The 19,297-nt window shown below is 39.9% G+C and overlaps 1 protein-coding gene across 1 annotated transcript in view; it reads left to right on the plus strand.

Annotated features, from left to right (window-relative positions):
* Nucleotides 1–19,297, plus strand: part of LOC136862699 (RAB6A-GEF complex partner protein 2) — a 205,858-nt gene that overhangs the window by 12,499 nt on the left and 174,062 nt on the right. Inside the window, exon 2 of the mRNA XM_067138904.2 lies at nucleotides 4,566–4,690. Coding sequence (XP_066995005.2) covers nucleotides 4,566–4,690 — 125 coding nt within the window. The remainder of the gene's footprint in view (nucleotides 1–4,565; nucleotides 4,691–19,297) is intronic.

Here is a 19,297-nt window from a genome sequence, read left to right on the forward strand (position 1 = left end):
CTACCTCATCCATGTTTGCATAATGAAATGTAACACTAGAAAATAATATCAAGTAAAACTAAACATATTTAAAATTTGAAAAACTTCTATCAAAATCTGCCCTCTTGTGGAGAGTGGCCCAGAATTAATGTTATTGGCTTCACGTAGCACTAAGTACTCTTACGGTTTTCGGAGATGCCGAGGTGGTGGAATTTACTGCACAGGAGTTCTATTATGTGCCAGTAAATCTACCGACACAAGGCTGACGTATTTGAGACCCTTCAAATACTACCGGACTGAGCCAGGATAGAACCTGCCAAGTTGGGGTCAGAAGGTCAGCGTCTCAATTGTCTTATTCACTCAGCCCGGCAAGAATGGCCTATCCACATAAATATGTGGCATGAGAATTCACAGCATGTAACTTTAATACAGATGTTTGTGCTTATTCTTGTCCAAAGGCAGGAAATGGCAATATTGGTGGTGATATTGTCATGATCATTAAAGTTTCCCAATTATTGTGCTGAAACTTCTCAGACGGGCTAAATAACTTACGACACATTGCCATTTTGTCATAATGTCATAATATTTTATTCATACAAGGATTGGAGAAGCTCCGGTATTAAATGTGGTCGGAAATACATAAGTTTTTGGTTTTTTTGCCAGTGAATTGTGATAGTACATATATCACACCCCCGAATTATATGTAGAAGTTAGAGATATTATTGTCAGTATTTGATTTATTATTATTATTATTATTATTATTATTATTATTATCAGTATTTCATTTGTATATTTTGCCATTTATATTGGTAAGCTGGAAGATATCCACATATGTAGGTATGAGTAATATGTTTTGCATGAGTGGGAAAACATTGCTTTAATAACTCTGGTAATGTGAATGAGTCATATGGCTGCCCCAGTGTCTGTTGTGATGTACTTGTGTCAGGAAATTCCATTACTCATGTATATATCCCAGCCTGATGAGATAAGCTTGTTGTTGTACCAGGGAAAATTTGGTGATTCATGTAAAACTCCCGAGTGTTTGTTTATCTCTTGGGAGAAAGGAGTAGTTCAGGGCTTGGTCTTGACTAGAGATCACTCATGATTGGCTGGCAAGCACCAATCCAGACGTATCATCTGAGAGGAGGGGGATGTTGATGTCTATAAAGGTTGATGATACGGCGGCAACCAGGACATTAGAAGAGATTGTAAGGAACAGTGTAAGGGTGATTGTAAAGGTGATGGTAAAGGAACGAGAAGGAAGATAACTACAACTACAACTGACACACTGTACGAGAAGGAAGTAGTGCTGATACACGGTACTGGAGTGACACGGCTGCAATGGACTGGACTTCAAACGTTCGTGGAGCGTAGTCTAGTTATGTTTGTGGAAAGTGGCTGATTGTGGAGAGTGCTTGCGCATTAAGTATTGTAGCACTTGTGGCGGCCTAGCAGTATATGTTGGTGAAAGCTATCTCAGACTTTCCATAAATTTATATGTTGAGGATCGACAGACGTGTGTATATATCTTTACAACAAGTGTTAAAATATGTGAACACAGTAGTACAAGGTACAGTATCTGTGTGATGTGATAACTGCCGATTATGAGAATTGGTGAATCGAATTGATATAGAGACAGTGAAGGGTGTTTATCTTCATACATGTACATCTACAAATGGTAGCTTAGTTCTCACTTTCGTTTTCCCACGGTTTTCATTATTGTTGTTGTTGTAAATATGGAGTCTTCCAGCAATATTTTATGTGTGTATTATATGTATAATGTTGTATGTTGATGAGGTGCTCATGCACGGAATTTGTTCAGAATATAGTTAGCTATTTTAGAATCAGTGTTATTGATAAACCTAGGTGCAGTTCCTACCTAATTAGTCGTTTTCAGGAGGTTAGGTAAGGCCTGCAGCAGATGTACCAGTACGCAGCATTATGTACACGCCCTGGGATATAAAGTTTATCATGCTCTTATCTAAATTCGAGGGATCCATTCTGGTGAACTCTGGCGCCCATACTACGGACATTTCGGTTAATTATGCTTATTAATTTTATTAAGTTTTTGAGTAATTTTATTTATATATTATTATTCATGATTTTATTTATCAGTAGTCATCAAATTATTACAGAATGTATATGAAATTGTATTTCTGTCCATACATTTTGAATGGTAGCTTTTTGCTTGGCTTTTATACCAGACAGGACGAGTAATAGCCGTTGTCGGGCTCAGTTTAATATTTTATGTATGTATGTATGTCTGTCTGTCTGTCTGTCTGTCTGTCTGTCTGTTACAGTGTCATGGGAGAATGGATTGGTGGATTATTATGAAACTTGGTTTTTTAGTTTAGGATGAAGGCAAGTAGGATCTTAGCTACAATTTGTTCAAAAAAATATGAAGCACTAGAGGGGTCTTCTTTAAGACCCTTAAATATAAAAATCAATGTATATCTTTTACTGATGGTTTTACAGAAAATATTGCTCTTGACAGAATTTGTTTAGAGCATTATTTACAAAGAGCCTCCGTGGCTCAGACGGCAGCGCGTCGGCCTCTCACCGCTGGATACCGTGGTTCAAATCCCAGTCACTCCATGTGAGATTTGTGCTGGACAAAGCGGAAGCGGGACAGGTTTTTCTTCGGGTACTCCGGTTTTCCCTGTCATCTTTCATTCCAGCAAGACTCGCCATTATCATTTCATAGCATTTATCAGTCATTAATATCACCTTGGGAGTGGCGACCCCATTGTAATAATAGCCTATATCAGGTTCATTCATTACATCCCTGACCCGGTCAAAGACTGGAAAACAGGCTGTACGTTTTCATTTCATTATTTACAAAATTTTTTGTTCTTTACCTTTTACTGTTCAAGTGAAAAAGAAGGGAAATACCAGTGCCAGTTGTATGAAATTCATTTGTGAGCAACGGTTTTTAAAACACCTCACGTTGTATTCTGGAGTGGAGACAAAGCAAGACTTCATTAAGATAAGTTCTATATTTCACATTCCTGGTTTTTGGACAGAAATAAACATAAATGTTTCCAAATATTGTGACTTGATAGAATCTAGAATCTGATGTAGTTCTTTTAAGAATAAAACATGTCATTCTTTGTTTAATAGTTTGCATTTTTATTCCTTGTTTAATAGTACATTATGTTTTTACACCTATGTTATAGTGTAATATTTATATTGAACTTTGTGTTCTACAGTCTGAAAAGCTTTTAAGTTATATTTAGTCCTAGGAAAGTTTAAGTCCAGGAACCAGTAAATATTTCTATGGAGAGTTGCTATGGAACTCATCCTGGCAACTTTTAAATGCTTTGTCCATTCGTCTGCAGTCTACTTATTGAATATTAACCTGATACTGTTCTTGGTTTTTATGCTGGAAAGAAGAGAACAAATCAAGAGCAACAATATAGATGAAACTGAAAAGTGCCACACAGAACTACGAAGAAGTAATACATGAACAGCTGCTGACAGCTGCATGTTCACCTATGTGCCATAGAATCTCAGAAACAAGTTGTGGCATCGAAAAAAATGGTAATCGTGTGGATGCTAGTAATTTTTCTGTTAATGATGAGTATTACAGCTAGTGATTTATAAATGCAAGTTTTAAATTCATTTCAAAGGATTCAATTTAGGAGCAAAGAAAAGGAAAGGAAAGTGTGGGTTACAGTATTTTTAAAAATATATAGTCATAACCATAACTTACCTGTACTTAAAAACTTTACAGCCTGTTTTGTTTAGAGGGAAGTCATAATTTTCAGTGATGAAGCAAACTTTGGAGTTTTTCAGCCTATTTATTTATTTATTTATTTATTTATTTATTTATTTATTTATTTATTTGTTTGTTTGTTTGTTTGTTTGTTTGTTTGTTTGTTTAGACCCTATTTTACATAAGTATGTTAAGGTTATAGTTTTGATCAATTAATTAATTATCGGTCCTTGACACAACATATGGAAACTAAATTATATCACTTATAACACCATAGCATGCCTTTAAAAAACACACTATTAAACAAAGAATGACATGTTTTGTTCTTAAAAGATCATCATCAGATTCTATCAAGTCACAGCATTTCTATCAAATCACACATTTAAAAAAAAAATACAATAATAATAAAACTAAAGGTACAATTCAAAGTACTCGGTGTCATCACTTTATGTAACAGAGAGTTACCGACAAACTAGCCAGCTGGCCTCACACTAGTGATGGAGCATTACACTCGCACTCTTTGTTGGATTAGCAAGGAGAGAGGACTTACTGCTGCTGCACTTCATTAAGATGAGTTCTAACTTTCACGTATTAAACGGTATGATCAGAATTTAAACATGAATGTTTCTACATTCCTAAACAGTTTTCATCAATTAAAAAAAAAGTAAAACATGTGATTTGATAGAATCTGATTATGTTCTTTCAGGAACAAAACATGCCATTCTTTATCCGTTTCTTCTTGTTTTACAGGTATATTATATTGTTATAGGTTATAATTAGTGTTTGACTGACTGAAAAATTTTACCGTTACATTTTACTGTTTAATAAAGAAAGATATGGTATATTCAGTGCTGTCTATAATTTGTTGCAGTGATACATTCAAAGACCTGGCTTGGGCGAGTGCACAGATCCACTGCCACTGTACAACGAACAGTAAGGTTGCCCTTCCAGAGAGCAACTCCCTGTCTGCCGAGCAGGCCTCTTTTTTCAACCGAGGTAATAATTTACATTCCTTCATGAGTCATATGAAGGGTCAGGAGAAAAAGACAAATTAGTCAATTCCTTCAGAACTCAAGATAACAACATTTTAATTTCAAAATATTACTAGATAAATAAAACGTTACAAAATCATATGCTTTGAACAACTGAAGTTGGAAATGTAGTAGACTCAGTTAAGCTTTGCCGGTGCCCAGTATATCATCGCTAACTCGATTACGACAAAAAGTTGACTACTTTTTTTTTTCCCCCTGAATCTTCATGTCATCATATCACATCACGAGTCAGTCCTTGCCTTGTAAGCATGCATATCACATAAGACTACTTATAATAATAATAATAATAATAATAATAATAATAATAATAATAATAATAATAATAATAATAATAATAATGTTATTGGCTTTACATCCCACTAAACTACCTGTTCGGTTTCTGGAGATGCCGAATTGCCAGAATTTATTTAGCAGGAGTTCTTTTATGTGCCAGTAAATCTACCGTTATGAAGCTGATGTATTTGAGCACCTTGAAATGAGCGAGGATCGAACCTACCAGGTTGGGGTCAGAAGGCAATCGCCTCAACTGTCTGAGCCACTCAGCCTGGCAGACTACTTATCAATGGCCAAACTGATTCCCTAAAAATTTATTAATTTCCTTGATTTTATGGATTAACCGATATAACCAACTCCCTAAACTTAGCAGCTGTTCCATAATTTTGGTGAACAATATTGAGAGAATGAAAAGCTAGTTGTTTTGAAACTTCCTTATGCAGAACAACATTCTAAATTCCAAGTCTTAGGGATAACTAAACTCATATCCTTACCGAAAGGTGGTGCAGCTCTTTTCAGGCACACCCCCAATGGGGGTGAGCCACACATAAAATTTAAGCTCATACCAGCCCTCGTGCCATTCTGAAATCTGTGGCATTACTAGGAGTCGAACCTGGGCCTCCAAGGAGGGTAGCTAACTATCTAAGATAGAATTCTCAAAGAATTTAAGCTTTAACAAGCTTTTTAGACAGACCATTTAACAAATGGCAAGTGTTTATTTAACAGGTGGACTTTATACTAGATATTTAAAGTCAATATGGAACCATAAGAGGGTAGCTAACCGTGCTAACCGTTACACTACTGAGTTGGGCATATTTAAAATAACTTTGGAATACAGTATTCAAAATTTAAATCACCCAGTGATGATACCTTACGCCACTTACTTAAAATAAAGTACTAGGGTAGTATTGGTTGTGGTTTCTTACCTTAAAACCGATTCAGAATTTTTCCTGTGGCCAAGCACTAGGCCTATATATAAGCACACACATACATTTGTAAAGAAACTATCACCAAGCATGATCTCTTTGCTGCATTTTACACTGATTGCTACATGATCGATCTAAAATGATCCTATAGCTGCGTTCGGTGACTGCCAGGTGGTCTGATATTTTGCCTATCTGTGGAAAACTGTGGACATGATCTTCGACTGATATAATCTACACAGTTCAGTTAAGCGCTTGCCGTTGGTGTTTGTTCGTCTATGTGCTGTGTAAGGCCCCAGTATATCTTGGTACTGTCGTTCTTTTCCCAGCTGAGCGTTGAAGTCACCTACGAGGATTTTGACATGATGACCGGGGGTCTTAGCGATCTCGTCTTCTAGCATCTGCCAGAAACTTCGGACCTTTTCAGGGTTCTTCTTATTGTCATCATTCACTGGAGCGTGTGCATTTACAATAGAGTATCCGTTGTTGCCACATCTTAGAGATAACACGGAGATGCGTTCGCTAGCTGATGTAAATCCGATGACAGAATCCATTATATCACGTCGTACTAAAAAGGTTGTACCAAAAACGCTGGATCCACGTGCGTTCTTGGACACTGGTTTCCCCTTAATTACTCTATAACCTTCTGACTCAAAAGCCACATCATCAGTAACTTGGGTTTCTTGGACTGCTGTTATTGCAATTTTGCGCTTATGCTGGATGTCGGTCAATTGCTTGAGTTTTCCGGTCTTACAGAGGGTTTGAATATTGATGGTTCCAAAGTGTGTGACAGTTTTGGGTCTCAATAAATTGGTGATATTGGGCAACTCCTACTTTCCCCGCACAATGAGTTCAGGCTCCCCAGAATCCGAAGGCCTGAATGCGCCACCATTGGTGACGGGAGATTGGATACCCCCCTGGGTTAGTGACATCTGCATCGTTGTTTATCATCGTATGCGAACTAGTAAACAAATTTACTATAATTATTTAGGCCGCCCCTTACATGGGGAACAGACGCCCTAGCAGCCGCCCCTAACATGGGAAACAGATGCTGCTGATGCCAAGCGTACTCATATTATTCCCTGAGTACTGGGCTGCCTCTTCCGCAATCTCCACCATTCAGAGGTCCATCTTCTCTGCTGTAGATCCCGTTGAGGGCTTCACTCGTAACCCTGAGCTGAGACCCTTACCGTATGTTACACACCGGGTCAGTATGCTCTGGGACTCACATAGGCAGGGGCGCCAATCCCTGGGCAGGGCTACCTCTGGAGAGGGTCCTTACCTGCTACCTAAATATTCCATACCTCTACATATAAAATAAGAGATTTGTCTTTACATTGCTCATAATTTATAAAATGTGCTAATTCTGTATCGGTCGTGTCCATAGTAACAAGTAAATGCACTTTTTAATTTTATGTAATTTCTGTCTGTCTGTCTGTATGTATGTATGTATGTATGAACACGCATCACGAGAAAACGTCTGAAGATAATTTAATGAAAATCAGTATGTAGTGTTCGGGAATAAGTCGCTACAATCTAGGTCATAAATAATCTTGTCCACGCTGAAAGAAATGCTAGTTTAGGGGAAGGCTTAAATTCAAATTTTCAATTTTTTATGTTATAAGTGGTCCTATCGTATTGAAAATCGATATGCAAAGTCGGAAGGTAAGTCACTACAATCTAGGCCATAAATAATTTTATTAATGCTGAGTGTTATGGTACTTTAGCGAAAGGTCTAAAATTTAATTCTCAAATTTTTGTGTTAATGTGGTCTTATCGACAAATGCTACATTACTAAGGTTATTTCGTATTAAATTTCCAATCATTTATGTCTTATACATTTTACCGTACCGGTTATGATAACAGAGATATTCATGAATTTGGTTTTTGTTGTTAAGTCCATATCAGCGCCAAGTCATGAGAAAATGGGTAAACAGAATTTAATGAAAATCGTTATGTAAAGTCGGGGATTAAGGAACTACAGTCTACGCTAGAGATAATTTTTATGACGCCCTATTATCACAAAGTTGAAAGAAAAGTAAATGTGAAGGACTACAATACAGAAAGCTCATAACATTGAACAACAATAACATTACGTTGACCATTGTTTGTTGTAATGTGCTTTGTGTCTTCTGTTGCCAGTCATGCCTGATAGATGGGATTACTGTTGTATACCGAGTATTTTTTTTTTAAATCTGCTTTACGTCGCACCGATGCTGGTAGGTATTAGGGCGTCGATGGGATAGCAAAGGGCTAGGAGTTGAAAGGAAGGGCCCTGGTGTTAATTATAGTACAGCCCCAGTATTTGCCTAGTGTGAAAATGGGAGACCACGGAAAACCATCTTCAGGGCTGTCGACAGTGGTTTTCACACGCACTACCTCCTGGATGCAAACTCACAGCTGCGCACCCCTAACCGCATGGCGAACTCGCCCGGTCATACCGAGTATAACAGCCTGTCTGAATATTGGCGGGAAGTAGCTGGGGAGTTAAATAACTTTCTTCTTAAGCATGCCATTCCTCTGCTTCATAAATTTTCTGATACCACTGGTACGTAACAAACTGGCTCATCATAGCATTCGAGCTGTTCAATCCCTACCCTGAGGCACTGATTGGAATGAACAGTGTGTATATTTAACGGAACAATGGCAGAGGAGTGTTCACGGCTCTCTGCGGCCTGGTCATACCAGCTCAGGAACTTTGGACTGTTAGATCGGCACCGTAGTACTGTTCGTTAAAAGTGAGAAAAAGTGCGGTTTTTCATTTGAGCGAGTATTTCATATGATAACATTGCTTTTTAATCCTTACATTCCTACTGATGCTTTTGCAATGGCCTAAGTTAACTGTAGTGAGGAAAACCACAAAGACAGTCTTTCTGAGAATCCCGTAGTGAAGCACAGGTACATCAGCTAGTTTTAAATATTTTGAAGGATATTTCGCATTTCAAAGAAAACACACTCTTTTGTCACTAGTATTACATAGATCTAAGTGTTTAATTAAACACTTGAAAGTAGTTTAAGAAGCCTGTACGTCCCTAACATCTAAATATAATTGAATAATATAAAGTCTAGTATTCTGTCAACCGGGCGAATTGGCCATGCGGTTAGGGGTACGCAGCTTTGAGCTCGCATCCGGGAGATAATGGGTTCGAATCCCACTGTCGGCAGACCTGAAGATGGTTCCGTGGTTTCCCGTTTACACACCAGGCAAATGCTGGGGCTGTACCTTACTTTAGGACACGGCTACTTCCTTCCTTTTCCTAGGCCTTTCCTTCCTGTCCCATCGTTGCCATAAGACCTATCTGTGTCGGTGCCACATAAAGCAGATTGCAAAAAAAGAAAAGGATCGCATCCCTTAACTATGTTGATGGTTTGTACATCACTTAAGAAGAAACAATACAGTGTGAAGGGTGGGTCAATGACATGTCTCTGCTACTACGGAGAAAGACACAAATTGAAAGTTACCCTGCGGCTGGGATGACTGCTTGGCAAAAACAACCTGAGAAAGTAAACACTTGCTCAAACCACATTCTGAGTCATAGTTAGCGAATCTCTATGGTACCAGTCCCATCCAAACTAGCATCAAAGTTAAAGGATTGGCTTAACCTTCTTGATGAGTAATGGTAAAATCGTGCTATGCAGGGTGTGTGACAAACGTATTCGGTGCTCCATGAAGTCACAATTAGAACAGCATTTAAAAATTGATCTTCATATAAGAAATATAAAATGTGCTCCATCGAAGAAACAAGTTCTTCTTACACAAGGAGCGCTGAAATCTTCTTCTTCTTCTTCTTCTTCTTCTTCTTCTTCTATCAGTGAATTTAATAGAGATTTGTGCATGGCATTGGCTGCTGCAGACATACCATGGTATAAAATTGGAGTGCCAAAGTTTCAATGATTCCTACGCAAATATTGCAACTTAAGTATTCCGGATGAATCAATACTCTGGAAAAACAATTTGAACTCCTGCTGCATTGACACTTTGGGAACGATTAGAGCTGAACTTGGCGATTCATACGTATGGGTTGTGATTGACGAATCGACTGATGACTTTGGTCATTTCATTGCAAATGCCCTAGAAAGTAAATTGAATCCAGAGGCTCCACGTAAGTCTTACTTAACACTTTGGAGCCCAAAGTCGGGCTCAGTCCAACATTGTTAATTTTCAGTTCCGGTCGTATGTCAGTTCTAGTCGGACATAACTTTAAGCTTATATATTTCGTTTGCTGGAGCAGAAATGGCGCTGAGCTGTACGCAGTATACAACTGTGGCATTTCTCTGTTACCTGCTACAATCAGCTAATAATTTCTTTAAGCTGAATTGTATTTTCTTAGGAGATAGTTCCTCACTGTCACTGCTGTGTTTACATTCATTGGCGTCCACCAGCCGTGGTATGGAATCTAGCGATATTTACGAACAGTTATGTGATAGTGGCGATATTGACGATGAGATGTTCATGGATTCTGGTAGTGAGATTAGTATTCCTGAATCTGAGAATGATAATTCGAGTGAGGAGGAAGAGGAAATTGAGGTGGAAGATAGTCAAGAAAGCAGTAATGTAGCGGGTGGGAGGGGTCGATCGTCCTGATCACTACTGCTCACCCTACGTTTATGTAGTGAAAATCCTGAAGTGGTGGAGGAAGTTGTACTTCTGGGTGCTGGAGGTAGCTTTGGTGAACAGTTTTCACCTATATAATATGCAACAAAATGCAGAATATACAGTAAGCCTCAGGTAAATCACAAGACTTTCAGACACCAAGTTATCACGGGGTTTATTGGGGACGTTAGGAACAAAAATGCCCATAAACACGGCCTACGGAGCAGCTGTGATGAAGAATTTCGACTGAACGGGAAGCTACACATCATAAATGCTCATGAGGACAAAATAACCAAGGACTGTGCCGTGTGTTCCGACAAGGAAACGAAACGAGGCAGAAAGGAGATATCCTTCTTTTGTGAGACCTCTCCAGTGAACCCAGGACTACACCTGAACAAATACTTCCGGAAGTACAATAGTTTGAAAACATATCCCTGATAATGTGGTTAATTTGCCTGATAATGAATAAATTTTCAGTTCATATTTTTAATGTAAATATTCACCTTTTTACTTATGTGAGTTTTTCCTTCCCATACTTGCCTAATGTTAAATTGGACCCCAAAGGGTTAATTTTGCTGCAAACCACTGGAACAGACAAATCATGCTGCAATTTTGCGATTCATCAACAATGGGCTTAAAGTGCTAGGGATTAATGAAGAAGAAGTGTTTGTGCTCTGCTCAGATGCTGTATCCTATATGCTAAATGCTGCGGTTGCGTTGTCTTTGTTTTATCCCAATGTGGTCCACTTAACATGTTTGGCAACATGGATTACATTGAGTGGTTGAGACCATAAGGGAACAGTTTCCTGAAGTGAAAGTTTTAGTATCAGCAACAAGAAACGTTTTCTGCCAATCTCCCTATTGTGTGCAGTGCTACAAGAAATTGTTACCAGATGTGCCTTAACTTCATAGAGTGTTATTACCAAATGGGGAGCGTGGATAGAAGCTGTGAAATCCTTTAATGAAACTTTTGAAGCAGGGAAATCAGTGGTGGAAACATTTCCTCCTGAAAATGCAGCGTCTGTGCATGAGTGTATGGGTGCTTTTCAATATTCGAAGGTGGCTTCGTCGATTGCATACATCACAAGCCATTTTAGTTGGATTCAGAACAGCATTACAAATCTGGAAACTTCTGGATAGCCCCTCCATGTCTATAGTGGAAGATGCAATCAGTAAATTGAGTTGTGTTCCTCGAGCAATCAGTGAGTGTGTTTCACTAAAATGAAATGATGTATTGAAAAAGAACCCAGGATACAATTATTTCTTTGAATGTATGTCAAATACTGTACTTATCGGTGAGTCTGTGCAGCTCCCTGAAAATGGGAACGTATCTACCAGTCCCATTCCTCATTTGAAATACACACCAGTGACTTCATGTGAAGATGAAAGTTATATACAAGGACGTCCTAACAGACAGAAGGCATTCGATGACCGCAGAAAATTTGGAAAAATATTTATTTATTAATTGCCTCTCCAAATGAAAATTAGAGGTTAAAACGTCGCTGTTTGGGCAAAAGGTTGTATCTCCCAAAACTCTTCCTTAAGATTGGCCATGCCTCCCAGCCACATATGAATGTGCAGTTGATCTGAACGATGCTCGTGTTCATTTTCGTATGCTTATGTGCAAAGGGAAATGAACTTTACTGTGCCACACTTTAGGAATGTATGTTTGCATGACTTATATATGCACTCCTACAGTATAATGTACTTAAGGTTCATTTTCCATTACACATTAACATACGAAAATGAACACAAACGAAAATTGTTACCATGGACTGCACATCCATATGTGGCTGGGAGGCGAGACCAGTCTTAAGGAAAATAATGGATAGGAGGGGCATTATGAGATATGACCTTTTCCTGAACAGCAATGAAATAATGTCTGCACTTTAAACTTTTTTCGGTTTTGTTACCGTTTCTGTGCACAAGAATACATCAAATAAAACCAAACCAAACCCCATGGCACTACAGCCCGGAGGCCTGCAGATTACGAGGTGTTGTGTGGTCAGCACGACAAATCCTCTCGGCCGTCATTCTTGGCTTTCTAGACCGGGGCCGCTATCTCTCCATAGATAGCTCCTCAAATCTAATCACGTACGCTGAGTGGACCTCGAACCAGCCCTCAGGTACAGGTAAAAATCCCTGACCTGGCCGGGAATCGAACCCGAGGCCTCCGGGTAAGAGGCAGGCACGCTACCCCTACACCACGGGGCGGGCACATCCAATAAAGCTCAGATATTTAAGTTACATATTTTTTATTTACTACATATTTAACTTCATATATTGTAATTTTTAGCTACATACACTGACTGACAGAGCAAATGCAACACCAAGAAGGAGTGGTTCGAAAGGGATGTAAGTTGGGGAAAAAACAGAGACGGCACGGACGAATAATTGATGTTTATTTCCAACCGATATGCAGGTTACACAATGCGCACGGCATCGACTCAGTAGGATGTAGGACCACCGCGAGCGGCGATGCACGCAGAAACACGTCGAGGTACAGAGTCAATAAGAGTGCGGATGGTGTCCTGAGGGATGGTTCTCCATTCTCTGTCAACCATTTGCCACAGTTGGTCGTCCGTACGAGGCTGAGGCAGAGTTTGCAAACGGCGTCCAATGAGATCCCACATGTGTTCGATTGGTGAGAGATCCGGAGAGTACGCTGGCCACGGAAGCATCTGCACACCTCGTAGAGCCTGTTGGGAGATGCGAGCAGTGTGTGGGCGGGCATTATCCTGCTGAAACAGAGCATTGGGCAGCCCCTGAAGGTACGGGAGTGCCACCGGCCGCAGCACATGCTGCACGTAGCGGTGGGCATTTAACGTGCCTTGAATACGCACTAGAGGTGACGTGGAATCATACGCAATAGCGCCCCAAACCATGATGCCGTGCTGTCTAGCGGTAGGGCGCTCCACAGTTACTGCCGGATTTAACCTTTCTCCACACTGACGCCACACTCGTCTGCGGTGACTATCACTGACAGAACAGAAGCGTGACTCATCGGAGAACACGACGTTCCGCCATTCCCTCATCCAAATCGCTCTAGCCCGGCACCATGCCAGGCGTGCACGTCTATGCTGTGGAGTCAATGGTAGTCTTCTGAGCGGACGCCGGGAGTGCAGGCCTCCTTCAACCAATTGACGGGAAATTGTTCTGGTCGATATTGGAACAGCCAGGGTGTCTTGCACATGCTGAAGAATGGCGGTTGACGTGGCGTGCGGGGCTGCCACCGCTTGGCGGCGGATGCGCCGATCCTCGCGTGCTGACGTCACTCGGGCTGCGCCTGGACCCCTCGCACGTGCCACATGTCCCTGCGCCAACCATCTTCGCCACAGGCGCTGCACCGTGGACACATCCCTATGGGTATCGGCTGCGATTTGACGAAGCGACCAACCTGCCCTTCTCAGCCCGATCACCATACCCCTCGCAAAGTCGTCTGTCTGCTGGAAATGCCTCCGTTGATGGCGGCCTGGCATTCTTAGCTATGCACGTGTCCTGTGGCACACGACAACACGTTCTACAATGACTGTCGGCTGAGAAATCACGGTACGAAGTGGGCCATTCGCCAACGCCGTGTCCCATTTATCGTTCGCTACGTGCGCAGCACAGCGGCGCATTTCACATCATGAGCATACCTCAGTGACGTCAGTCTACCCTGCAATTGGCATAAAGTTCTGACCACTCCTTCTTGGTGTTGCATTTGCTCTGTAAGTCAGTGTATTTATGTACATATTTCTCATTTTTATATTGCGTACAATCCAGGCTCTAGTGATAACTATAGAAGAATCACACTCTTATCACTACAGTAGTGGCAAAAATCCTGTAAAAGATATTAGAGAGGAGAATGAGAAGAAAGGTAAAAGGTGAGTTGCAAGAGGAACAGTATGGCTTTAGAAGTGGGAAGATACACAGTGGATCCAATCTTCAGCATGAGGTAATTAATGAAAAGAATTGGGAATATGGAGAGGATCTGGTTATGACATTCATAGAACTAACAAAGGCATACGATAGTGTTCAATCAGTTAGTCAATACTGATCTGCATTTAGGAAAGTCGCCCAGGTGGCAGATTCCCTATCTGTTGTTTTCCTAGCCTTTTCTTAAAAGATTTCAAAGAAATTGGAAATTTATTGAACATCTCCCTTGGTAAGTTATTCCAATCCCTAACTCTTCTTTCTATAAATGAATATTTCCCCCAATTTGTCCTCTTGAATTCCAACTTTATCTTCATATTGTGATCTTTCCTACTTTTAAAGACGCCACTCAAACTTATTCGTCTACTAATGTCATTCCATGCCATATCTCTGCTGACGGCTCGGAACATGCCACTTATTGCAGGTTATAAATTTCATTTTTTGTCCGTATTGAAGATCTAATATTATGTACTGAATAGGTGGTATTTAATAAAATTATAAGAATTTGTATCACATACCACTTATTACATGTGTTAAAATTCATTTTTGGGTCCGTATTGAAAGTATTTGTATTAAATGAAACTAGAATGTTTATATTGTTCTCCCACCTATTCAGTACAATACAATATTAAAAGTTAGGACTTTACTGTGAACCCTACTGTACCATGGTTTGGGAAACCATGGTCAAAAAGAGACTGGGTACACAAACCATAGAAATGGTGCAAGCATTCTACAACAACTGCGTCAACAGCGTACAGACTCCGGTTGGAAAGACGGAATGGTTTATAAATGAAACTGAACTAAGACATGTTCTAGTGTTATTTAATACATACCACTCGTATTCTTTCTCCCAATTCTTCCCAGCCCAAACTTTTGCAACATTTTTGTAATGCTACTCTTTTGACAGAAATCACCCAGAACAAATCAAGCTGCTATTCTTTGGATTTCTTCTAGTTCTTGAATCAAGTAATCCTGGTGAGGGTCCGATACACTGGAACCATACTCTAGTTGGGGTCTTACCAGAGACTTATATGCCCTCTCCTTTAAATACTTACTACAACCCCTAAACACCCTCATAACCATGTGCAGAGATCTGTACCATTTATTTACAATCCCATTTATGTGATTACCCCAATGAAGATCTTTCCTTATATTAACACCTTGATACAATGATCCCCAATAGGAACTTTCACACCATCAACGCAGTAATTAAAACTGAGAGGACTTTTCCTATTTGTGAAACTCAGAGCCTGACTTTTAACCCCTTTTAATCATCATACCATTGCCTGCTGTCCATCTCACAACATTATCGAGGCCATGTTGCAGTTGCTCACAATCTTGTAACTTATTTATTATTCTATACAGAATAACATCATCTGCAAAAAGCCTTACCTCTGATTCCACTTTTTTACTCATATCATTTATATATATAAGAAAACATAATGGTCCAATAATACTGCCTTGAGGAATTCCCCTCTTAATTATTACAGGGTCCGATAAAGCTTCACCTACTCTAATTCTCTGAGATCTATTTTCTAGAAATATAGCAACCCATTCAGTCACTCTTTTGTCTAGTCCAATGCACATCCAATTCTTTTCGTTTTTATTACCGTTTCTGTGTACAAGAATACTCAAGTAAAGGTTAGATATTTAACTTACAGGGAGAAGGTTTGGTAAACCATGGTCAAAAAGAGACTGGGTACACAAACCGTAGAAATGGTGCAAGCACTCTACAGCAACTGCGTCAACGGCGTGCAGACTCCAGTTGGAAAGACGGAATGGTTTATAAATGAAACTGGACTAAGACAGGGGAGTGTGTTGTCACCTCATTTGTTCCTAATGGTTATGGATGAAATTTTAAAGGAGACAGCGGAAGCATATGGGAATAGGGATATGAGGTTATTGCTATTTGCACACGATATTGTGGTCTGGCGAATGATCAGATAAGAAGTACAACTTGATGCACTGAACAGGAAAGTTGAAAGGAATGGTATGAAAACCAGTGCAGAGTAAATCAAGACCATGGTGATAACAAGAGGGAATAAACAAGGGAAGGGCATTGTGAAAAATGGTGGTCAAAGTCTTGAAAATGTTGACAATTTCATCATTGCAGAATGCAAGGCTGGAGATGTAGATTAAGAGGAGGGTGCAACAGGGCAAGAGTGCAAGAATCCTTGTATGGAATAAGGAAATTCCAATGAAATGTAAAGAGATAGTGTACAAAATGTATTATGACTTACTTGGCTGAGACCTGAACAGTGACAGGTAGGGAAGAGAGTAGCATTCAAGCCAGGGTAACGAAATATCTAAGAAGTATGAGAAGAAAGACAGATTCAGAAACGAGGTTGGAATGGAAAACTTAAATGAGAGAATTGATAGGAGATTATTTGGACATGTAAAGAGGATGAAGGTGAAAAGAATACAAAACAGATGATGGAGATGAAGTTTGAGGGAAACAGAGACTAAGGGAGATCTAGAACCGAGTGGATCAATTCATTGAAAAGGAGTGCAAGAGGATTAAACCTGGAATGGAAAAAAATGATGGAAGAGGAATGGTGGAAGGAGAGAGGAAGATGGAGAAGTGCCATAAATGTCCTGAGCCTGCAGAAGCTGAATAAGGGGAAGGGTGGAGAAGGATGATGATGATACTGCTTGAGAAGTGGTTTCTTGTGCCTGTAGTTCTGGTTTATTTTTGTTATCAGAAGACTCGATAATGCATTTGTTCCTTGATCTGTTATGTCAAGAGTTCATTTGTAGGAAGAGGAGCTAGGGATTGGAATAACATACCAATGGAGATGTTCAATAAAATTCCAATTTCTTTGCAATCATTTAAGAAAAGGCTACGAAAGCAACAGATAGGGAACCTGCAACCTGGGCGACTGCCTTAAAGCAGATCGATAGTGATTGATTGATTGATTCATTCATTCCGTAAATGGCACATTGTCATCAGTTGTACATCATCTGCTAAATCTGAAACTTCAAACTGTTCCTGTTTAGACTCAAGTTTGAAACATATCTCACAGAAACAGTTTGTAATTGTCTGAAGAGTGATATGTCTCTAGGTCTTACTCAGCATGCAAACAGCATCCAGGGGATCAAATTTCTGGCAATGTTGAAAGTACTTGTTGATGATAGAAATGTTGCCGGTTTTTTACTCTATTAGTTCAACAATCTTATGAGTTAGTACATTTTGACTTTATTGTCAGAGGCTAAGATGATAAATAGACCCCTCATATCAGCTACTTGGTGTGAGTGATTCATTATGTGGTATGGATCACAGAATTCATTCATCAAACTGTTCTGTTTTACAACAGAAAATTGAAAGAAAAAAAAAAAGCCAAATCAAAACACGCGGTGAAGTACTGACAATGAGGACTCCTGTATATATTATTCCATTAACCTAGCATTAAATTTTGATTTGTGAGATGAGGGCCATGATAATCCTTTTTTTTTTTCTTTTTCTTTTTTTCTAGCAAGTACATTTTCTGAATCAGACTGAAATTTTCGGTTTCTGCATTGAAGGACTGGAATCTCCTCCAGCATGATACTGAGGAGTGTTCCTTTAGTGGCAGCTAACTAGAGCTTTTAGTTTTACATTCTAAATCTACTGTAGCTATATATGCACTCTCATGTATTTTTTTCTTTCTTTGCTACTTGTTTTACATTGCACTGACTTTTAGAAGTCTTTCTGTGACTATTCCATGTGACTAGGCTAGGATTGGGAGAGGACGCGACCATGGGCTTAATTAACGTACAGCCTGGTGTGAAAATGGGAAACCAACTGGGCTGCCAACAGTAGGGTTCGAACTCACTATGTCCCGAATGCAAGCTAAGAGCTACATGCCATGAACCACTTGTTTGATTCTCGTGTATATTTGTGATTACGAACCTAAAACTATAAAGTGGAGACATGTGATTACGAACCTAAAATTATAAAGTGTAGACTGTTCGTAGACTCATCAAAATCTAGTTTGGGGACTTGGCTTTCTGTTCAGCTGGAACAGTTGTCCTTCATCATTAGCTTTTGCATCTAATATTAATTCCTGAACGATCATTGTGATGTGGGTGAACTGTTTGTATTTGAGAGGTGCTGTAAACTTTCAATTCAGCAGACCATGATTCTGTGTACTTTAGATTGAGTGAACATAATTTGACAAATACGAAGGCTATTTGTTAACTAAGAACTGGCTGTCCATATCTTTTAAAATCCCATGCATTCGTTCTTTCACGCTTCCGCACTGACTGCTGGCATCCCTTGCGCACAAATACATACTTTTCGCTACATTGGTACTGTGATGTCATCATAGTGTGTAAGTGGATCTTATTAAGATGATGGAGCACCCCATCACCTGTTGAGATAGGGTCTGTTATCCAGTTCTTGACAGTAAGTATTGAAACGGGAACGCCCTACGAGCATTCACGTTTCATTCTCTTATTAAGAGGAGCTCGCTAACACCCGGCCGTAAGCATTTAAAACTTGCGCCGAGCGCACAGGCATAGTGGGAACTGCAAGCAAGCTCGCGATGTTCTAGAACACCGGCCAAGGACAAGCGACGTCACGCAGAAGGTTCTTTCGTGTTCCATGGCATTGCTGCATGAACGAAATGTAATATCATTATTTCAATAACGTCACCTTGTAGGCAGGAATAATGAACGCTGCTAGCCGAAATTTCGTGTCAATCGGTGTAAAGATGGCCAAGATATAAAATTTTCTTGGGGCCCACATGTGTAGCCACGCCCACCGGCCTTCGGCAATATAAGCGAGTCGCCAGCCTGGGGTAATGCAGAATGTTTGCAGTGTGCAGCTGCAGTGTGCTGTAGGCAGAGAGTGAGGGGAGTCGGCAGT

This window comes from Anabrus simplex, chromosome 2 (assembly GCF_040414725.1).
Source record: "Anabrus simplex isolate iqAnaSimp1 chromosome 2, ASM4041472v1, whole genome shotgun sequence".
NCBI classification, from domain to species: Eukaryota; Metazoa; Arthropoda; class Insecta; order Orthoptera; family Tettigoniidae; genus Anabrus; species Anabrus simplex.